Source organism: Ambystoma mexicanum, chromosome 7p (assembly GCF_040938575.1).
Source record: "Ambystoma mexicanum isolate Mex_15411 chromosome 7p, UKY_AmexF1_1, whole genome shotgun sequence".
Classification (NCBI taxonomy): domain Eukaryota; kingdom Metazoa; phylum Chordata; class Amphibia; order Caudata; family Ambystomatidae; genus Ambystoma; species Ambystoma mexicanum.
In genome coordinates this window covers 248,111,555-248,132,243 of record NC_090939.1, presented here as the reverse complement: position 1 = coordinate 248,132,243, position 20,689 = coordinate 248,111,555, and the positions used below count along the sequence as shown (strand labels likewise).

At 49.5% G+C, this 20,689-nt stretch overlaps 1 protein-coding gene across 1 annotated transcript in view; it reads right to left on the bottom strand.

The window, feature by feature from the left end:
• Positions 1-20,689, bottom strand: part of ATP5PO (ATP synthase peripheral stalk subunit OSCP) — a 167,728-nt gene that overhangs the window by 90,861 nt on the left and 56,178 nt on the right. The window contains exons 3-4 of the mRNA XM_069636206.1: positions 14,259-14,369; positions 9,332-9,461 (exon numbers count right to left, since the gene is read on the bottom strand). Of these exons, the coding sequence (XP_069492307.1) occupies positions 9,332-9,461; positions 14,259-14,369 (241 nt within the window). The remainder of the gene's footprint in view (positions 1-9,331; positions 9,462-14,258; positions 14,370-20,689) is intronic.

Below are 20,689 nucleotides of genomic sequence, written 5' to 3'. Positions count from 1 at the left end.
AACTAATTATTGATCGAAGGCATAGCATTTAAAAACAAGATTTCACCTTTTCGGTGAACTAGTACCATAACTGTGTACAGTTTGTTTGCACCCCTTCCAGTTCAGTGAAAAACTTCCTTGCCTCTGAGTCTTCATGTTTTCCTCTTCCCACCTTTCTCCCCCCACTCCCCCCCCCAACCTTTAGGGGTCCAGAGATCCGTCCACGAGGAGTTAGTTCTCAGAAGGTTAAGCCAGGCTTGTTCCAGGTGTTGGACTCAAATGACATGTGTATTTTTGAGTAGACGTGGTTTGAAATATTGGGCTTCTCTGTCCCTCACCATTTCGTGAAAGGGGTTGCATGTTTAGATATTTACCTGTGCTGAGGGTGCATATCTTTTCCATGGCCATCACGCCCCACAGCTTGACCCTCCACCAGGCAATCAGCGGTCATGCTTCAACTTTCCAGTTCTGTGAGAGGGTCATTCTTGCCAACGACAAAAGATGAGTGATTAAGGTAGCCCTTGCCCCTGACGTCACGTAGATTCCCTCTATTGGTACCCCCAACAGAATTGTTTCAGGGACATTGGGAGGGCCAATCCAGTGGTGTCTTTTATATGCCCAAGTATTTCCTTCCAAAATGTTTCTGCTTTGGGACACGACCACCACATGTGAATTAGGTTTCCCCCTCGCTCCACAATTTCTCCAACATATGGGTGGGTAGTCCTGGTTGATTTTGTGGATGCCTTGTGGGGTCATGTACCATCTGAGACATAGTTTGCATGCTGACTCCTTAATTGTGGTGCATCTGGATGTTCTGTGCGCCCTTGTCCATATTTGATTCCATTCCTCTTTAGTTAGTGTCTTTCATGTCCTGTTCCCAGTTTGCTTTGTATAGGAGCTTGTCTGTAGGTTGTGCTTTGGATAACAGCTTGTAGAGCCTGGTCACTCCTTTCCTTGTCTGGCCCTCCTGAATGGTCAACTGGAGACCAGACGCCTGTCTTGTGCCCACCTTCTTCACTGTTGGGTGGGTTATCCAGTGCCTGACTTGTGTATATCTATAGCACTCGTTCTCCTATTCCGAATTTCTGTTGGCAATCTGTAGAGCAGTGGGGAACCATCACTATGCATGTCGCTCAGGGTCAGTGCTTCTGCGCTAGTCCAGCCCTCCCAGAACATTCTCTGCAGGTTCGGTGAGAAGTCCGGGTTGTGCATTAGTGGTGAACAGGGGCCCAGAACCCAGGGAATGAGTTTGATCGTCTGACTTTATCCCAGCATAACAGCGACCTCCTAGTTGATTCCAGGAGTATTCCCCCCCGCCCCCCTTCCCTCGGTTCTCTGCCATCAGGCTTAGTAGCGCTCTCAAGGGGATTGACGTGGCTGACTGTTCAATCCGGCACCATACTTTGTGATTTTCTGGTTTAGCCCATCTCAGCATTGTTGCCAGTTGCACAGCCATTATATATCTGTACACCACCTATGGGGCTCGCAGGCCACCAAGGAGTGGAGGGCGTGTCAGGATGAGACATTTTTATCGCCATAATATGAGCGAACCATGACAGTCCTTGGGATTCCCACCTGTGTACATCTTCCTGCAGCCGTTTCCATAGGGGAGCTATAGTTGTCTTGTATAGTTTATTTAGATCGCTTGGTAGGCGGATAGTTTTCCATTGACTCTCCCACCCAGCTCACCACTAAAGACTTCTCCAAGCTCTCGATCACTTCTCTCCTCTGTAATGTTCATGGCCATGGATTTGGAGAGATTAATAGAGAGCCCTAAGATCTCCCTAAATTCCTGCAGCTTCTTAATCGCTTGCAGCATCGTGGTTTTCGGGGCTCCCATATAAAGTATGTCATACGCATACATTGCGATTTAGTATGTTTCTTGGCCACCTGCTACCACCCCCGCCATAAACCCCCCCCCATAGACTCCCCCCAACCAGATTCCTGTGTCTTGTCTGAACTGGATCGTGTATGGCCCCATTGCCATTGCGAATACCAGGGGGGAAAGAAGACCACCCTGTCGCATCCCGCGCCGTATCTTAAACAAACTCAGAGTTTTGACCATTAATTGTGAAACTCGTTGACGGGATCTGAAAGTTAGCTAGCACCAGGTTTGTGAATATTTCGCCGCAGCTGAAGCTCTCCAGAAGTATCCTAAATATCACCAGTCCAAACTGTCGAATGCTCGGTTGGCGTCCAGGGCAGCCACAGCAAATGCTATGCAAAAGCAAGGCTGGTTCTGGGACATTCTCTACTACCGGCCTATATCCTGGTTTAGAGTCTCAACCAGAGCCTTTAGCTCACCATCCTTTCACAGAAGAGACATTTCCACTACATATCAGTCTTTGTCCTGCCCAAAGGCAGTCCAGCACTGAAATGCCTGGCAATTCTCTTCTGAACACGAGTACCAACAGCAACCCCAGACACGTGTTTCAGCCAGGTTGGGCTCGTCAGTGAGGTGGAGCTGTGCCTCTCTAAGAACAGTGAGCAAGAGTTTCACGTCTGGATTACCCTAGTAACTTAGGGTGAAAACCCAAAGCTACTTAATATGAAAAAACGGGGGGTTCTGGGAGTTTCTATACCACCGGCCTATATCCCGGGTTAGAGTCTCAACCAGAGTCTTTAGCTCACCATCCTTTCACAGAAGAGAAATTTCCCCTACATATCAGTCGAATGAAACGCCCTCAAAGGACTTAGAAGACCGCTCCTCGGACCGGCCTGTCCTGGGTGAGGCATGACCCTGCTTGGGGCACGGGTTAGAGGCCTTCGTGTTAAGCTACGTCGCCAATCGACAGTGCCGGTTCTTCATCATCATCTTGGAGAACCCCAGACATATTTTGTACTCCACCTCCTTATGGTGCAGGCAGTAGAGGCATTGTAAGTGTTTGTCTTACACAAACACATTCCGTAGCCCGCACTTCTCCTCCGTCATGGTCCGACGACGCAAAGTAGGACCGATGGCCTTCTGGAAACTTCGAGAATCTTCGCCCTTGAGGGGTGCTGAAATTCACCGACAACAGATCCCTGCTGTTGGCAGATGGAGAAAAAAAAAAAAAAAAGAAAGCACTGAACCCTGAAGCGCGCCTTACAAATCTGAAGATGGCTGCCAGAGGAGGGGTTTAGGGAGAGGGCTGCATTGGATGCGGGCAGTATGACCCAGAGGACAGTGACTGGTTTAAAGGAGAAATACAAGTGAAAGTGAAACTGGATTTTCTTTTACCGAGGACTCCCAACCTGACAAAGTGGAATATTCATGAATCCATGCCAGACCCCATGCTGGAGAATTACAATTTCTATACTACACAGCTCATTTTGATTGAAGTATTCCTTGAATACAACCATGTTTTCAGTGAAACAAATCCCATCAGGGGGGCGTGGCTACATGGCCGCATGAGTGGACGTGTTCTTGGACGGCTCCTGCGGATCCGACATTGATCCTTAGATATGGATGTGCTTTACCTTTGCCGCATGTGCCTGCCGCACACCTATGGAAGCATGAATAGCGGGGGCACAAATGGAGCGCAATGAGGGCCCGATCTGTGGCGGGACAAGCGTAAAACGAACGCTGGAAGTTTCCAGAAGCCCGAGTCTTGGGGCTAAACAAAATGGATCCGACATTGATCCTTAGATATGGATGTGCTTTACCTTTGCCGCATGTGCCTGCCACACACCTATGGAAGCATGAATAGCGGGGGCACAAATGGAGCGCAATGAGGGCCCGATCTGTGGCGGGACAAGCGTAAAACGAACGCTGGAAGTTTCCAGAAGCCCGAGTCTTGGGGCTAAACAAAATGGCGGTTGGGACACAAAGGGCCATATAATTTGAGCGCTGCGTCGTAAGGAGTGGTAGCAGACTAAGCGCAGCACAGACCGAGCCAGTCGTGTCCTAGCAGGACGGGTGGAGCCTGGCGTGGGCGCCAGCTGAGGAAGACCTTTGCTGGGAGGATGAGACCCTGCCAAGTCGAGATGTTGGCGCCGGGGCCCACGAAGTGTGGAGGTGCAGTGGGAGGTCGCGGGCAGCACTGTCGGCAGGACGCTGTGCGAGGCTGGGGAGGATCGCCCCCGGCAGCGTCTGAGCATTGGACGACGGAGAGGTGGCAACTCTGCGTCCGACGCCCGGTCATTGGGCTTTTTTGTTGCCGGTGAGACAGGAGCCACCCGTGACGCTTTGGTCCTGAGAAGTGCAGATGCAGAGGGTGGCACCAGCCTTCGGAGAGGCTCTGGCTGGCGCTCCGCGGCACTGGCCCTGCACCGCCTCGGCGGTGACAGATGTACTCGTAACAAAGAAGTGCCGGGGCCGGCTCCGGAGGGGCACACAGCATCTGGCGACATCACAGGAGAAGCATGCAGACGCCATGCGGGTAGGACCCCGCTCAGCAGCTGGGGGCCAAACTGATAGGCGCCGCGCCTGGCATACGGCGCACAGCTGGTCTCCCGACAGGCACCCAAGAGCGGGGCGGTACAAGCACCCGCAGCTGTGAGCTGAATCGATGAGAACACCGGCGCACCCACGGCTACAGGACAGCACCTAGTGGATTGCACCAGCTGTGAAGAGGACACTTGAGCCACAGCCCATTGACATGAACAGGCTGCACTGAGGCTGGTAACACCGCGCGCCAGACGTCTGGATGATGCCAATGGTTTGGCCTTCAGCGGCAGGTGATGCTGATGCCCATAATACAGTGCTGGGGCCCCCACATTACACCACAGGAGGCCGGTATGCAAGCAGAGCCGCTGAGATGGGGCTCCAGCTTTGAGTGAACCGAATAGCCTGAATTACCACATGGGACGACGCAGACCACTCCAGGGGCTGGACTGGGAGCTCGTGGGCAACCCAACACAGTTTGTTCATGAAACGTGGCTGGTGGGAAGCTCCATAGATACCACCATTGGGCCGGAAGAGACAGTAACCTGTCGGGCTTCGGGGTAATGCACGTTGCGCCAGCAAATACGTCAAGGGGGCCCCGCAAGCTCTGGAGGTACGCCTGAAGACCCGGACCAACTGGGGCTGGAGCTCTGGGTTCGAGAGTGGTGAATAAACCCACATAATTACGTGGGAGGACACAGCCCACTCCTGGAGTAAAATAGGCTGCTTAAGGACACACCTGACACGGCCCGGCTGGGCCCCAATACGAATAGCAGCCTAACGTCACTAAGGCCGGGGGCCACAAGTGGTGGAGCTTGCCTACACGTCCCTGACAACACAATGACCAATAAACCTTTAAGAACAAACGGTAAGCAACCCATGCTCGACGAATACGCCAGAACATCGCTGGGTGCAGAAGGAGCCAGGAGCAAGGACAAAACTCCTGTTGGGGAGTCAGTCAATGTGGGCATGTACCAGGAGATCCTTGCTGCGATTGCTGATCTGAAAGTGGCCTGGGAGACCAAACTGGGACTGGCTATGACCGAATTGAAAGCGGCACTAGATCTCAAAGTTGGGGCGGTGCAGGAGGAGGTGAATCTTCTCCGGCAAGATGTCAGGTCACTGGCGGAACGCACAGGGAACTTAGAAAAAGAGGTGGCCCCGAACACAGCAGACTCTGCAACCCATAAATCGGAACTTCACGCCCTGGTACAACACGTGGGTAACCTGGAAAGCAGGGCAGAGGAGGCGGAAGGACACGCCCGAAGGAATAATATCCGCATCGTTGGATTGTCGGAAGGAGTTGGGGGACCCAACCTCACGGAGTACATTGAATATATGCTGCTGCAGGAGACCCGGGGAGTGTTGACCCAGGGGTTTGCTGTGGAAAGGGTGCACAGGGCCCTGATGAGGAGGTCACTGCCGGGAACCCCCTCTAGGCTGGTGATCGCCAAGATCCTGAACTACCGGGATCGGGAAAAAATCCTTGAACATTTTCGGAAGGTCGGAAAAATACAAGGGGGGGAGGGGGTCGGCAAACATAACCGCGTACCCAAATTACACCCTGCAGGTGCAGCGCAGATGCATGAACTTTGGGACTGTAAAAAGAAGATTGCGCGAAGCAGGTCACAAGTATATGCTGATCTACCCGGCAAAACTGAAGGTGTTCCACAAGAACAGAACCTTGTTTTTCGAAACCCCGGAAGACGACATGGGGTGGCTGGACACAGAGCTACCCCCAAGAATCGGGTATCCAGACGGGAGAAGATAAGTAACATGTGTCTGTGGCACCTTGGGTGTCACAGCCTAAGACAATGGGACTTGAATATAGCATAAGACGTAGCCTATGGGCGGGTGGTGCTACGGATACAAGTATGCATGATCCGTTAGCACCGAGAAACCTTGATAATAGTGCGGGAGCCTTACAGAGCCAGCCCTCATACCCCCCATAAAGAGAAGCTTGCTTAGTTAGGTCACCGGTAGTCCGGTGACACCCTGCCGGGTTCCTGCCCTCGGCATTCCGAGGCAGGACCAAATGCGGGGAGGCCCGAGATCCAGGGATGGAGCTGGGCACTTGGGGTTGGGTTGGGTGGGGTGGGGGGGAGAGGGAAGGGGTTGTGTGTGTGGTGGTTTGAAGTTGGTAAAGGGGGAGGGGGAGTTTGTTGGGAGTGGGAGGAGAACAAGCCAAATTTTGAGTTATATTAGGCGGGAGGGGACACTGGGAGGGGAGGCGGGATACTGTATAAATGGCATCGGGTTGCCTTAGAGTGGTCACCTGGAATGTGAGGGGCCTCAATAGCTACCTGAAGCGTAATAAAGTAATGATGTACCTAAGAAGGATGAGGATTGACATAGCATTATTACAGGAGACTCACCTTACTAGGGAGAAACTGGAGGTGGTCAAGAGAAAGTGGAAGGGGAGCATTGTGGGAGCCACATACTCAGTTTACGCAAGGGGAGTTATCACATGGGTGGCACCGCATGTACCATTTCAATTGGATCAGTCTACGGGGGACTCGGACGGCAGAATGATAGTGCGGGGGATGCTGGAAAACCGGGAAGTGAGCATTATAAACTTATTCGCCCCTAACCAAGATACAGCGGCTTATTTTAGGACTCTATATGGCAAAATTAGCCCCCTACTGGGTGGAACGATCCTATGGGGAGGGGACTAACTGTACGTTGAATCCTAAAATGGACAGATCAGATGGTAAACTAGACAAACCCACCCCGGTCGCAAAGGCGTTACAGGCCCTGCTGAGAGATTTTGAACTTGAAGATATCGGGAGGCAGCTGCACCCAGCGGACAGGCAGTACTCACTACGCGGCACCACATGACCTGCACATGAGGCTGGATTATGTTTGCTGCAGCCGAGGTAGTATCGCAAGGGTCAAAACGGGCCCCACTATCTCAGATAAATGGCAACTCAGCAGGGGCACTAGACAAGGCTGCCCTTGGTCACCTATGCTAAATATCCTAGCGTTGGAGCCATTGGCAGTCTGTCTTAGACAACAATACAGGAAGGTAGGGATCCACACTGCGGGTCGTTCGCATCTTGTATCATTATATGCCGATGATATACTTTTATATCTGCGCGTCCCAGAGGAGAACCTACAATATATCCTGGAGATGATGGAACGATACGCTACCCTCTTGGGCATAGCAGTGAACCCCAAGGAATCCAGCATGTTCCCCCTGGGGAGTTATAGACGTTCCCTACCGAGGAGCCTACCAGTATTGCCAATACCCTGGCGAACCGAGACATTCCGATACCTGGGGATTGACATAAACATCCCGTATGTGATCCCTAGGCGCTTCTTTGCCAGACTCCACGGCCTGTGCAGGGGTTTCATTTGGCACAACTCCAGGAACAGGGTGGCCCTCTGGAAATTACAAAACTTGTGTGACAGGGGAGGTATAAATCTGCCGAATTTTTAGTTATATTATCTGGCGGGACAGCTGCACTATGTGGCCAGGTGGTTCTCTGAAGAAGAAACGGCTGAAACCAGGCTGTTATGTAAGGGTCCTGTTCCCTACTTCCTTAGAGAGACAGTGTGGTTACCGAAAACAAAGGTACTAGGAATGGCGAGGCTGCTGGTGCTTGGCTGGGAGGTATGGCATAGAACATGGCAGATTGTGGGATACCCAGCTCCGTTCCCCATGCAGATGGCGCTATGCGGAGAGGAATCCCAACGCATGAAAGGGGTCCGTAGATACTGGGAACCGATGGGCCTGGCTACCCTTGGAGATATATGGCAGGAGGGGGAGGCATTGGAATTTCAGAGGCTAATAGATGACACCGGGTGCATAAGGGCCAACACATTACCTATTCCAGAATCATTAAACGAGTGCGAGAGAGGTGGCCGGCGGCAGCGCTTGTGGAACAACCCGATACAACCATCGAGACTATGTATGACATCTCGGAGGGTGGGCACGAAATATCCCGCATATATGAGCTACTGGGGACCAAGGCGGGGAAGGAGTTGCTCCAGCTGAGGCGAGATTGGGAAGAAGAGGTGGGAGAACCCATGTCGGATGGGCAGTGGGATGGAGCCCAGAGGTACCATAAGAAGGTGTCCCAAAACGCGAGGCTCCAGCAGATACAATTATATTTCACTCAGAGTATATCTGACCCCCAGTAAAATTGCCAGGTTTGGTGGGCCGTCGACACAGAATGCCCTAGGTGCGGGGAGGAGGAAGCTGGGATGCTGCACATGTTTTGGGCTTGCCCAGAGGTGGGAAGGTTTTGGACAGAACTGAAGATAGGCTTGGCAGGGAAAGGCATTACGCTGGAGGTAGAGCCAGCTTGGCCATGTATGCTTGGGGGCTTTCCCAGACCACGTAACCTGAGGCACATTAGTAAGATGAAGGACCTGGCCTACATCCTGGCCAAACGGAGAATTGCAATGTGCTGGAAAGCAGCCCATAGGCCTAGAATAGAAATGTGGTGGGCTGACCTCATGAAGTGGGCAGAGGCAGAAACGGCTGCTTGGTACGAAGCGGTCAACAGGGGTGGGGGGGGGGGGGGAGAAGAGGTGGGACCCCTAATAGAATGGAGACAATTGGTGGCCTCAATGGCAGGCCCCTCCCAGGCAGACCATAGTGATGACACGAAAGAGATATTGGCAGTAGACTCTCCTGAAGATGAACAGGCTGATGACATGGACACAGGGGCTCGAGTTAAAGGGGTGGGACGGGGGTGGGGGGTACAGAAGAGTGCATTCTATAATGTAACTTTGTGAAATTTAAACACGGAAGTCCTAATGGTTTGTAATGTTTGGAGTGTTCTAAAATAAAAATCTTTTTTTTTTTAAATATCCCATCAGACATCCATGGTAAGTGAGAAAATAAAAAATAAAACTTTCTCCTTAACTATTCAATGATGTGGTAGACCTTTTCGAGCTCATGTTTGCATTTCAACAATCACCCTGCCTTTTATAACCTGAAAACATGTTCAGGAGAATAGTTACAAGAAAAATACTTACAGACAAAATTTACAGTGATGGGAGTGAGCTTTTCTTTCGTCAAGATATCATTTAAGGTTTTCTGCTTGAGAGCACGCTTCACATGAGGATTGGTGATGAGAGCGAACGTTTTGGACTCCTTTACTAAAGCCTAAAAAAAAAAGAACATACAAAATAGGTTATCAGAATTCACTAGACCCTACTTTAAAACAAAGCTCAAAAAAGGCACGGTTTTGTGGACTCTTCACCGCCAACAGTCTCGCCAAAGGTGGTTACAGAACTGAGGATGGGGACCATGGTCAACCTCAATCTACCAGAAGCCCTCTATTTGGGATGACCCTCCAGTATCCCTCAGCCTTAGCCCCATCCATGTGTCTTTATGGAAAAGCATCCAACAAAGAAATACCCCTCTGGTCTTCTCTGACATTTAAAAAGGAGCCCTCATGATTTCAGCAGCAATCAAATGCGTGGTGTGTACCTAGTCACTAGACTATAGTCACCTCCTTCTGCCAGCCTCTGCGAGATTGATATAATTCCAGGTCATGTACTTGCCAACTGGGAGACCTCAGCACTGTCTTACCTCTCATTTTTAAGAAACAAAAAAACAGGACTCTAAATACCTCAGCGACTAAGGTATGGAGTGTTTTGCTTTTCCACATTGTGAATGCACCATGAGGCAATGATGGAAAATAAATGCAGAGAACCCACACAAAAGGCCTACTGGGAAATCTCCAGTTCTCTCCTCCCTGTAGCAAATTCTGAAACTGTATTGTTACTTGGCATTTATATAGCACTTTATAATATCATTGGTATGACCTCAAAGTGCTGGTAGGTTGAACGTCCTCAGGAACCGTAGTTCAGATAGTAGAGAGTGAGATAGTGTCGTATGGTGCGTGGGTGCACAGGATGTGTGCAGCTGGTGTAGTTGGACGATAGCTGCTTCCTAACGATGGATGTGGTGCTGAAGATATCAGTTGGATGTGTGTAGTCTGGTGGGTGGACACCCAGACTGGGTTCTGGCTGCGTTAGGCCTGAGGAACGCCTATGTGAACAGCTAGGCCGGAATGTGCTCAGCTAGCTGTGTATTATTAGGGTGATGGTGTTCATGGGGTCGTATTCGTATGTGAACAGCTAGGCCGAATGATCAGGGGTAAAGTTGTGTTCTAGTTGAATGATGGTGTATAGTAGAGAGTAAGCGTAGTGGTGTGATATGGTGGTTATCTGTAGAAGCGCCTTAGACCAGGCACGTGGACAGGACAGTGGGGACATACGGATATATAGCGACAGGGGTCGATACAGGTAAATATGGTGACACAGATATATAGCATATATAGGGGGATATATATGGCAACAACATGGGAACAGGTTACAGTGATACGTGTTACATCCACACTGTGCAGTTCCATCCACTCCATCCATTTGCCTCATCCAGTTCCATCAAATAACACCCATTTCTACTCTACTCGTCCCATCCGCTATGTCTGTTCATCCACTCTGTCCGTTCTGTCAACTATCTGTTCCATCCACTCTATTTGCTCCACCCATTCTGATCGCTCCTTCTAATATTCGTTATCTCGGATCCATCCGTTCCATTCATTTGTTTCGTTCAGTTTATTCCATCCATTCTATCTGTTCTATCCACTCTATCCGTTCCGAACACTATCTGTTACATCCAAGCTATTCATTCCATCCAATTCCAATCGCTCCATCCAGTTCCTGTTGATTTCATCCACTCCATGCACTTCCACCCATTCATTACACCCACTCCATACACTCCAGTCAACTCTGTCCACACATCAAGTTCCATCCCATCGCATCGGGTAGGGTAGGAGGTTTTGCACACCAGGTAGAATATTTTCATTGTGTGTTTCGACATTGGGTTGCTGGGGGGGTTCAGGCACATCTCTAGGGTGGTCATTGGTGTTATGGGAAGAGCCATGTTTTTAGTAATTTGCGGAATGACAAATAGTCGGTGTGTCGGATGTGAGAAAGTGAGTTCCATAGAGTGGGGGCCAAGGATGAGAACGAGGATCCTCTGATCTTGACCGAGTTGGTGGTTGGGATCACTAAAAGGAGGGCAGAGCTCGATCTTAGGATGCAGGGTGGGAGGTTGGGTTTTTAGCTCGTTTTGCAGGTATAGAGGGCAGTCTTGTACACTGCATGGTGAATGATGCAGTGTCTTGAAAGTGGCCCTTTGTCCAACTGGGAGCCAGTGGAGCGTTCTGAGAGCTGGAGAGGTGTGGTCTCTTGGTCCCAGTGCTAGTAGCATGTTGGCGGCTGTGTTTTGCGCCCTTTGCAATTTAATAAGGTGGGATGCCTGGACTCCGAAGTAAAGGGAGTTTGCATAGTCCAGTCTTCACATTAGACTTAACAGCGGCAAGTATATTAGGAAAGGAGAGGTAGGGAAAAAAGCGCCTGAGAATTTTGAGATGGTTATGACAAGACTTCGATACGTTGTTGATTTGACGAGAGAGGGTTAGGTCCAAGTCCAGAGTGCATCCAAGGTTTTTTACTACGGGAGAGGGGGTGGGTGGTTGGCCCATGGATGGGGCCCAAGGTAGAGGGCGGGGGAGAAGCTCAGTGTTCCCGCACACCAGGATTTCAGTTTTAGTGGGGAGGAGGTGGTATGTAGACATCCAAAGGTCGATGTCAAGGAGGCAAGCAGCGAGGTTGGGCTGCGAGTTGGGTTCCGAGTTGAGGCGTTTGAGGATGATTTGTGCATCATCGGTGTAGTTGTAGAATAGGATATTGTCCAGTCCAGGGGAGGAAGTCGTCTTCAAAAGATCTATCCTGTCACTCAGAATTCGGGGTCAGGTCAGCATCGGTCACTTGGAAGTTGCTATGACGTCCAACAAATTCCTCTTTGGATATTTCAGTTGAGTGGTCGCCTGAGGTTCAGCTCCATGGCCCTCTTATGAAAGAAAACTGGCTGAGCCCACCAATCACCATTCCCAGTCCCCACCCTCCCCTCTTGCAATTTGTTGGAAAAGTCAGGTGTGTTTGTGCCTTGGCTCCAGCAGCCATTTTCCATTTGCTTTGTGGACGGATGTGGTAGAGAAACCACTTGGAAGCAGCTTCAGGGGCTATTTAATGCCGAGTGCGTACTGGCACAATGATTGTAATCTGTTTTTGGCCTGTTTTATGTACTCTATTGGAGTGGTGCGAGTGTTGCGCCCCACCCTGGTACATTTGGGCCGATTGTGTTATTAAAAGTTTTGCTCCCCCAGGCCTATGCATGTCCCACGAGTCTCTTCCAGCCTCCATAAACCTCCCGCCTCCTATCCCGCCCACCGCCTGTGATTGGTTCTCTGCCAGGTCATAAGTGAGCTCTCCAGGGCAGCCCTCGGCCCGTGCAGTCCCTGCGGCGAAGGACTCATGGCAAAGGGTGGCTCCAACAGAGGCAGCTCCAGATTGTTTCTGCAGATGTCCGCAGGGGAAGCCAGCAACCATCAAAGTAAGTGTGGCATGGGTGGGGAGTACAGCAGAACCCTGGCACTCTACATTACCATACCTCTGAATTGTGAATTTTAGCAATGCTTCACCTAATTAGTATTGTGAACATTAGCCTGCGTCGCATCTAGACAGGATTGTGAATGTCGGCAAGTGCCACACTTGGTTAGAAGAACTAGTAACTTCAACCTAGAAATTGGTTAAAAAATACACGTAAACACTCCCATCGCGTAGCATTATGCTTACTCTCTACTCTACACCATCACACAATTAGAATGCAGCTATACCCCTTATAAATTCGGCCTAGCTGTTCTCATACGAACATTACCCCATGAAATACCTCATCACTAATAAAACACAGCTATCCCATGACAATCCGGCCTAGCTGCTAACATAAGCGTCCTACATGCCTAACGCAGCCAGAACCCAGCCTGGGTGTCCAGCCACCAGACGGCACACATTTAACTGATATCTTCACCACCACACCTAAAAGCTAGGATGCAGCTACCATCTGGCAATTACATCAGGTGCACCCACGCAACCTACAACACTTCCTCTACTGACCTGGACTGCTGTCCCCAAGGGCGTTCAACCTACCAGCGCTTTGAGATCATACCTATGATATATAGAGCGCTATATAAATACCAAATAACTTAACATTCAAGCAAATCTGGGGGTTGGCTGCCCCATGGGGACAGCCAGCCTCCCACCCCAAACTGGTTCCAGGCTGGTCCCACACTGCAGGGCAAAGACCAGGGGAGTTTTGGTTACCTCCCCAATTTCCTCTCCTTTGAGGTACACCGAGAGCCTTGGCAGACTTTCCAAGGGAAGCCTGCAAAGGAAAAGATTAATCAAGAACTCCCCCCACCAAGGCATGTAGAAGGCGGCTCAAGCAAAAACAAGTCATGAACAGGGCTTAAAAAAGTACAGCCACTATTTTAGGCAAATGTTCACCCCCCCCCCCCGCGTCCCTTACCGCAGCTGCAAAGACAGCCTGCAGTAGAAGGCCACAAAAAGCTGTGCAAAAAAGGTACACTGCCACCAGCCTGTAAACTTGTAACAGTAACTAAATGTTACTGAAACGTGAGGAAAAGGGGGACAATGTTTCCACTCAGCACGCCAAATAAGGTGAGGTGTACTGATCTCACAAAATTGTCCCCCTGGCCTGGTAACATAAGTCAACACAGGTAAAATCAAAAGTAACGCCCAAGGAGCTTCCAGCAACACTGCACGGAAGGTGCTTTGTGCTGTAATAATAAAATGTAAATGCCAGAAAACACGGGAGGAATGCATAACTATTGAAGAGTACCAAAAAGAGGTCAAAAGAGTTCCCAAGTAGAGTAAAAGAATGAGCAAATGCGGAAAAAGGTTCCCACTCACTCAGGAGAATCAGTGCAACAATTTAATCCCCCAGCACAAATGCTGGGTGGACTCAAAAAGTGGGGAAACTACACTCAGGAAATTCTATCCAACATGGTAAAGCAAACAGCATACTTACTGATACTCTGGTGAGTTCCTTCTCAACTTGTTCGAGTTTCTGTTGTTTTGAAGCAGCAGAATAAAGAGCAGTTGCATAGCGACCTTCCAGTCCAAACACAGGAATTGGAGGCTGAGAAAAGAAAACATCCAGTGTTAGGGAACAAGATGAATATGCTACTAATAGTATTGCCAAGACCAAAAATCTACAAACAGCTTAGCATACTATACTGTTGGTCCTATTCTCAATGACCTGATGGACAATGCGCTATGCTTTGAATTTATCTCGGGACATAAATTGCAGCTAGTAAATGTTATTTTTAAAAAATGTTATTTATATTCATAAAGCACTCATACAGCCCAGGGACATTGCGCTGTTACAGGAAGATGTCTTAGTTGCAACACAGAGGTGGGCATTGGTTACATTGGCCCGTATACATGTATTAGTCACAATATTTAGGTAAGAGACTTGATTACAATCTCCCTTCTTGGTTACACTGTTCGAGCAGCAGGATTACATTTGAGCTGCAGTAATACAGAATAACTTTTAGACAAACAGTATGGTTTTTGATGGCCTTACGGAAGGAGAGATGTGAATGGGGCAAAGAGTTCCAGTGTCTACAGGCAATGAATGGGAATCTAGCGCCACTACGTCTTCTACGTTTAATTCTTGGGACTGGCAGTAGATGCATAAGGAGTTCTAATGGGTCTTGCAGCCGGCGGCAGGAGGATTCTGTGGGAAAGGTAGGGAGGTGCGGTGGATGCATCTATGCGTGATGGCAAATGTCTTGAACAGGATACGTTGGCGGATAGGCAGCCACGGTGCTTGTTGTCAGGCTGCAGAGATATGTTCCCTTTTGGAGATGCCCAGTGCTGAGCAGAGGGCATTATTTTGAATGGTTTGCAATTTGTCCAGGTTATTGGCTGAGGTTCCTCTGTGGAGTACATTACAATAGTCTAGCCTCGAGCCTATGATGGCTCATGCAATTGATAGTTGGTGGTGGATAAAAAGGGTCTGGTGGCATTGATGAACTTGGAGTAGTAGGCTGCAGAGGTAGCTATACTGCTAACTTGTCTGGATATGGTAGGGTTTGTGCTCAAGTAAACTTAGAGAGATTTGACTGACTGGGATGGTAATGTCAATTGTGAAAGCTTGGTATTTAGTGGCCTGGATGAGTTTGTCAGTGGGGGCTAGTAGTAGTAATTCCTTCTTGTCGCCGTTCAGGCAGAGCCAGTTTTCCGCCATCGATGTGTGGATGGTGGCGTAGATGGAGTTAAGGGTCTATGAATCATTTTCATTGTTGCCGGAGTGTACATGAAGCTGAGCGAATCAAGTAGATTGTACAGGGAGATAGTAAAAATGTTGTACAATGTGGGCGATACGCAGGAGCCTTGCGGTACTCCGAAGAGTATGGTGTCTGGGTTAGCAGCTGCTAAGTCCGAGAAGACACACAGGACTCTACCTTTAAGGAAGGATGCAATGCAGGTGATTGCATCCGTAGAGAAGAAGGTTGAGGAAGAGATATGTTGACATAGTAAGTTGTGATCCACTATGTCAAACGCTGCTGATGGGTCTAAAAGTAGGAGAAGGGCTGTTTGTGAGAGTCTCAGATATCGTCCATTTGATTTTTAAGGTGCAGTAGAGCGGTCTCGGTGCCATGACCTGGACGGAAGCCGGATTGCCGGGTGCCCAGGATGTTCTTTGATTCTAGGAATTCCTGGACGTGCAGGTATGCTGCTTTGTCCAGAATCTTGAGCAAGAAGGGTATGGTGGTAATGGGTCTGTAGCTATTTGGGTTGGATGGGTCGAGAAAGTAATTCTTTTTTTAAAATGTTTTATTTTTTATGAAGGGGACAAATCCAGGCTTCTTTTAGGCTAGAGGGAACCGATCCAGAGGCAAAAGAGGCATTGATGAATGCTGTGATGAACGGGGTGAGCAGGTCAGCGCATTCCTTGAAGAGGGTTGCAGGGCAGATGTCCCCTTTGCGCGTGGATGTTTGATTTTCTTCATTATGGCAGTGACTTCCGTCTCATTGACGTCTCTAAATGAGAAGGGCGTAGTGTCGGTGGTCTGCTGGTTGGATGTGTGTGGTCGAGTTGGACTGGCAAGGGTTAAATTGAGGAGCATGGCTGCTTGTATGTCAGTGCACCAGGCTTCATTCTTTTGTATGGCTGGAGGCGGCGGGAGTTTCTAGCTCCCTGAAGATGGAGAAAAAGTCTTTACAGTTGGACTTGGCATTCTCTATTCTATTGCTGAAAGTTAGCTTTGGCACAGACTATAGCTTTTTTGTATTCATTAGACAGTATGTTGAACTCAACTTTGTCTAGTGCAAGTTGGCTGGCTTGCCATTTAGAGATGGCTGCATGCTTTTTGGTGCGTAGCGTTGATAGTTAAGGTGTAAACAAGTTGTTAGCGTGTTCATTAGGTTTGGCTTTGCTGACTTTTAAGGGAGCAATGGCATCAATAGCTTCAGCTAGGATGGAGTTGAGTGATAGAGCGGAGCCTCAAAGCAGGGACCTTGAGATAGGGTGCTAGCCTTTCCTTAGTGAGGAGGCGTGCACTTCTGGTGGATGCTAAAGGGAGAGGTAAGGTGGTGGCTTTTTGGACCTTCGGTGAGGAGTGTTATGAGGTGGTGGTCTGTCCAGGGAAAGAAGGGGGGGGGGGGGGGGGGAGGTTGGCTGGGACATCTGGGGCACAGTTGTGGTGAGATAACCAGTCGATGGTGCGGCCCTTGTGGGTGGGGTTGATGGAGCGCGAGACGCCTAGAGCTTCTAGTGCTTTGGCCACATTTTTGGCTGAAGTGTCTTTGGGGTTGTGAAGTCCTAGGTTTAGATCGTCTGCTAGGATGACCTTAGAGGATGTTTTGATATTATTGGAGACTAGGTGCATGATGGAGCAGTGGGAGTCAGCTAGAGGGCCTGGTGGGCAATATACAATGTGAAATGTACTGGTGCACTTGTATGAGGTGGCGATTTTTAGGGAAAGAAGATCATAGTCGCGAGAGTTAGTGTGGTCTATTTTGCGGATAGCAAGGCAGTCTTTGGCTAGGAATGCCACTCCACCTCCTTTGGTGAGAGGGCGGTCCTGGCGGTATATGATGTAGCAATGAGGGAGTGCCAGAGCTGGGCCACAAGCTTCTTGAAGCAAAGTCTCGGTCACAGCGCACAGTACTAGGTCGTGGGTAGTGATTAAATCGTGTAGGTCTGCTGCATGAGCTGGGATGATCTGGCGTTCATGAGGGCGCAGTTTAGATGCGTTACATTGGCCCCATGGCAAGTGGTTGTGGTAGCCATTTGCTGCTTGTGGGTCGTAGGGAGGGATGGCTTAGTCACAGTAGAGGGCTCAGGCGGGGCAGGTGGTGAGGGGGCCTGTGGCATGGGTGGGCTCGGGGGGTGAAGATTAACTGTGTGGCGTGCATTGGCTTTGTCGTTCATGTCCGTGGAGCAGAATCAAAGATTGCGGCAGGAAGTGCTCATGGGTCATGTTCTGTGCGGGAGTGAAGGTACAAGTTTGAACGCGCATGTTGCGGTGCTCGGTTTGCGGGGGTGTCTGCCTTAGGGGAGCAGAGATGGTTACGAACACTTTTTAGATGATCCGTAGAGGCTGTAAGGTGTGCAATCAAGGTTGCAGGGTGCAACAATCCATAATTTCCTAGCATAGGCAGGGCGCAACAGGAAATATTTCCCAAAGAAGGCAGTGTGCACCAATTAACATTTCCAAGACAGGCAGAGTGCAGCAATTGATATTTCGCTAAAATAAGCAGGGTGCAGAAATTGATATTTCACCAACATAAGCAGGCTGCAGCAATCGATATTCCCAGAAAGGCAGGGTGCAATCAATCAACATACCCCTAACATTGGTATGGTGCAAAGAATCAACAATTGCCAAAAGAGGCAGGGTGTAGAAACAATATTATCGTTCTTGGTAATGTGCGGGCAGAGCGCGACGACGAAATGACATATCAGCAAGAACAGCTGATATGGCATGTTTGAGTGGCTGCCGTATTCGTCGACTCGTGTTCAGGGTATATTTGCAACAGCTGCGAGAAGTGCTGAGCCAAAAGCTAATGCCTCGGCAGCGGTAGACCATCTCTCAGTCGTGGGATTGGGTTCTGTCGGGAGATCATGCAGGTATGGCAGTTTCTCCCCCCCACCTCCCCCCCCAGAGTGTAGGGGAGGGAATGCTCGAGTGACAGGGTGGGACGGGGTGAGGCAGCGGATCATGCCTCCGAAGCTGTGACGGCTAGGACAGGTCCAGACAGGTCTTGGTCTAGGTGGCCTTAGTCGTGGGGTGCCTGTTTCCACCTTCCGGTGGCCAGCTGGTCCTATGATGATGGGTGGTTGCTAGGCAACCAAAGGTAAAAAAAAAAAAACAAACGCTGCAGCGGCTATCTTAGGGCAGCCTTGAACACGCTGCTGCGCGACCATGGATGTAGGTTCCACACAATGAGGGTCGAGAGTGCTGGCAGGGCTATGGCCTCACAGCAGAGGTGGCGCACTTGTGGGAAGGGTGTACCTATGAAATCAGCCGTTTGCTGGTACGGCCGACAAGGAGAGGTTGCGTCTAACTGCTCCTGCAACTCGTCGCTGGAGAGTCACAGCTGCTCCGGCAGGTCCTGGTTGGTTGGGGCTCCTGCCCTCGAGATGGGGGATTGCGAGGAGGATGTCCAGAGATAAGCTCTGGGCCAGCTGCAAGTGACTGAACAGATATCAATAAACCCAAACATAGATCATCCGTTATGTATGTAAAGATAACAAAAAGGTAATTTCAGTCAGAACTATATTTGGAAAGTCTACTTTGTTACAAGAGTATTCCGAATATGGCTACAATGAATATCTCCCGTAATATCTGGGGTGCTATAAAAAGTCTTTCATCTAAGACAACACAGACTTCCCCGGGTTAGTTGGAGTTGGATTATTTTCAAACTGTCCATACTGGCCGACACCCCCCCTACTCCCCTCACCGCCTGCCCCCCCCCCCCCCCCCCCAATTGATAAGACATTTTAATTGTCTCCCCAAACAGAGCAAATACTTTCATGCAATCAACTTGTAAAACGTGAAATAATCACAACATGCAACCTGAAGCTGTGTCAAGTGTTTAGCAATATACCCTTAAAGGGATGGTCTAGTAAAAATGTTTATTTTAAAAATAGATAGGCAACATAAAAAAAAAAATACTAGCATTCTCCGTTTTAAAACTTCCTATGTAAAATTTTGAGCTATTCAAGCTCAAAATTCGCAAAAGCAAGCACATAGGCGCATCCATTTTGTGAAATGGAGGCCCTCCTGTGCTGGCTTTTGCGGCACTAATGAAGGAAATGCCAGCCAGCTGTAGTAAACAAAAGCTACCGCTGGGTGGCTTTCCCTTCATTAGTGCTGTAGGCGGAGGACGGGGACCGGAGACCTGAGCAGGAAAGCTGCAGCTGAATCTCGGTAAGTGCTATTTTTTTTTGTTAAAAAATAAGCACTAGCTGCGTTTTTTTTTCTAAGTTTTCCGGGCTGGAGGAGCCCGGAAAACTTAGAAATAAAACCGCAGCTTTAAAAACGTATTTATGTTTGCGGTCGCTTTTGAAGCGACAGCAAACATAAATACAACGTTATTGTGTAGGAAAATGCTGCAGTTTTTGTTTCCAAGTTTCTCAGGCTCCTCCAGCTCAGAAAGAAAAACGGCAGCATTTTCCAACACAACCGCGTTGTTTCTGCCTGAATCTGCTTTCCCATTTGGGGTTCTCGGGCCCGCGGGGAGCCCGAGAGCCCCAAATGGGAAAGCAGATTCAGGCAGAAACAACGCAGCATTGCGGAAAACAACCGCGTTGTTTCTGCCTGAATCTGCTTTCCCATTTGGGGCTCTCGGGCTCCCCACGGGGAACCCGAGAGCCCCAAATGGGAAATCAGCTGTAGGTAGAAACACTACGCGGCATGTAAACATAAACGCGTTGTGTTTCTGCCTGCTGTGGCTATCACTTTGGGTCTCCGGTGCTCCCCTGGGAGCACCGGAGACCCAAAGTGATAGCCACAGCAGGCAGAAAGACACGCGGTTGTGTTGGAAAACGCTGCGGTTTTTCTTTCCAAGTTTCTCAGGCTCCTCCCAGCCGGAGGAGCCTGAGAAACTTGGAAAGAAAAACCACAGCGTTTTCCAACACAATAACGTATTTATGTTTGCAGTCGCTTCAAAAGCGACCGCAAACATAAATACAACGTTTTTAAAGCTGCGGTTTTATTTCTAAGTTTTCCGGACTCCTCCAGCCCGGAAAACTTAGAAAAAAAACGCAGCTAGTGCTTTTTTTTTTTTTTAAATATCGCACTTACCGAGATTCAGCTGCAGCTTTCCTGCTCTGGTCTCCGGTCCCCGTCCTCCACCTACAGCATTAATGAAGGGAAAGCCACCCAGCGGTAGCTTTTGTTTACTACAGCTGGCTGGCTTTTCCTTCATTAGAGCCGCAAAAGCCAG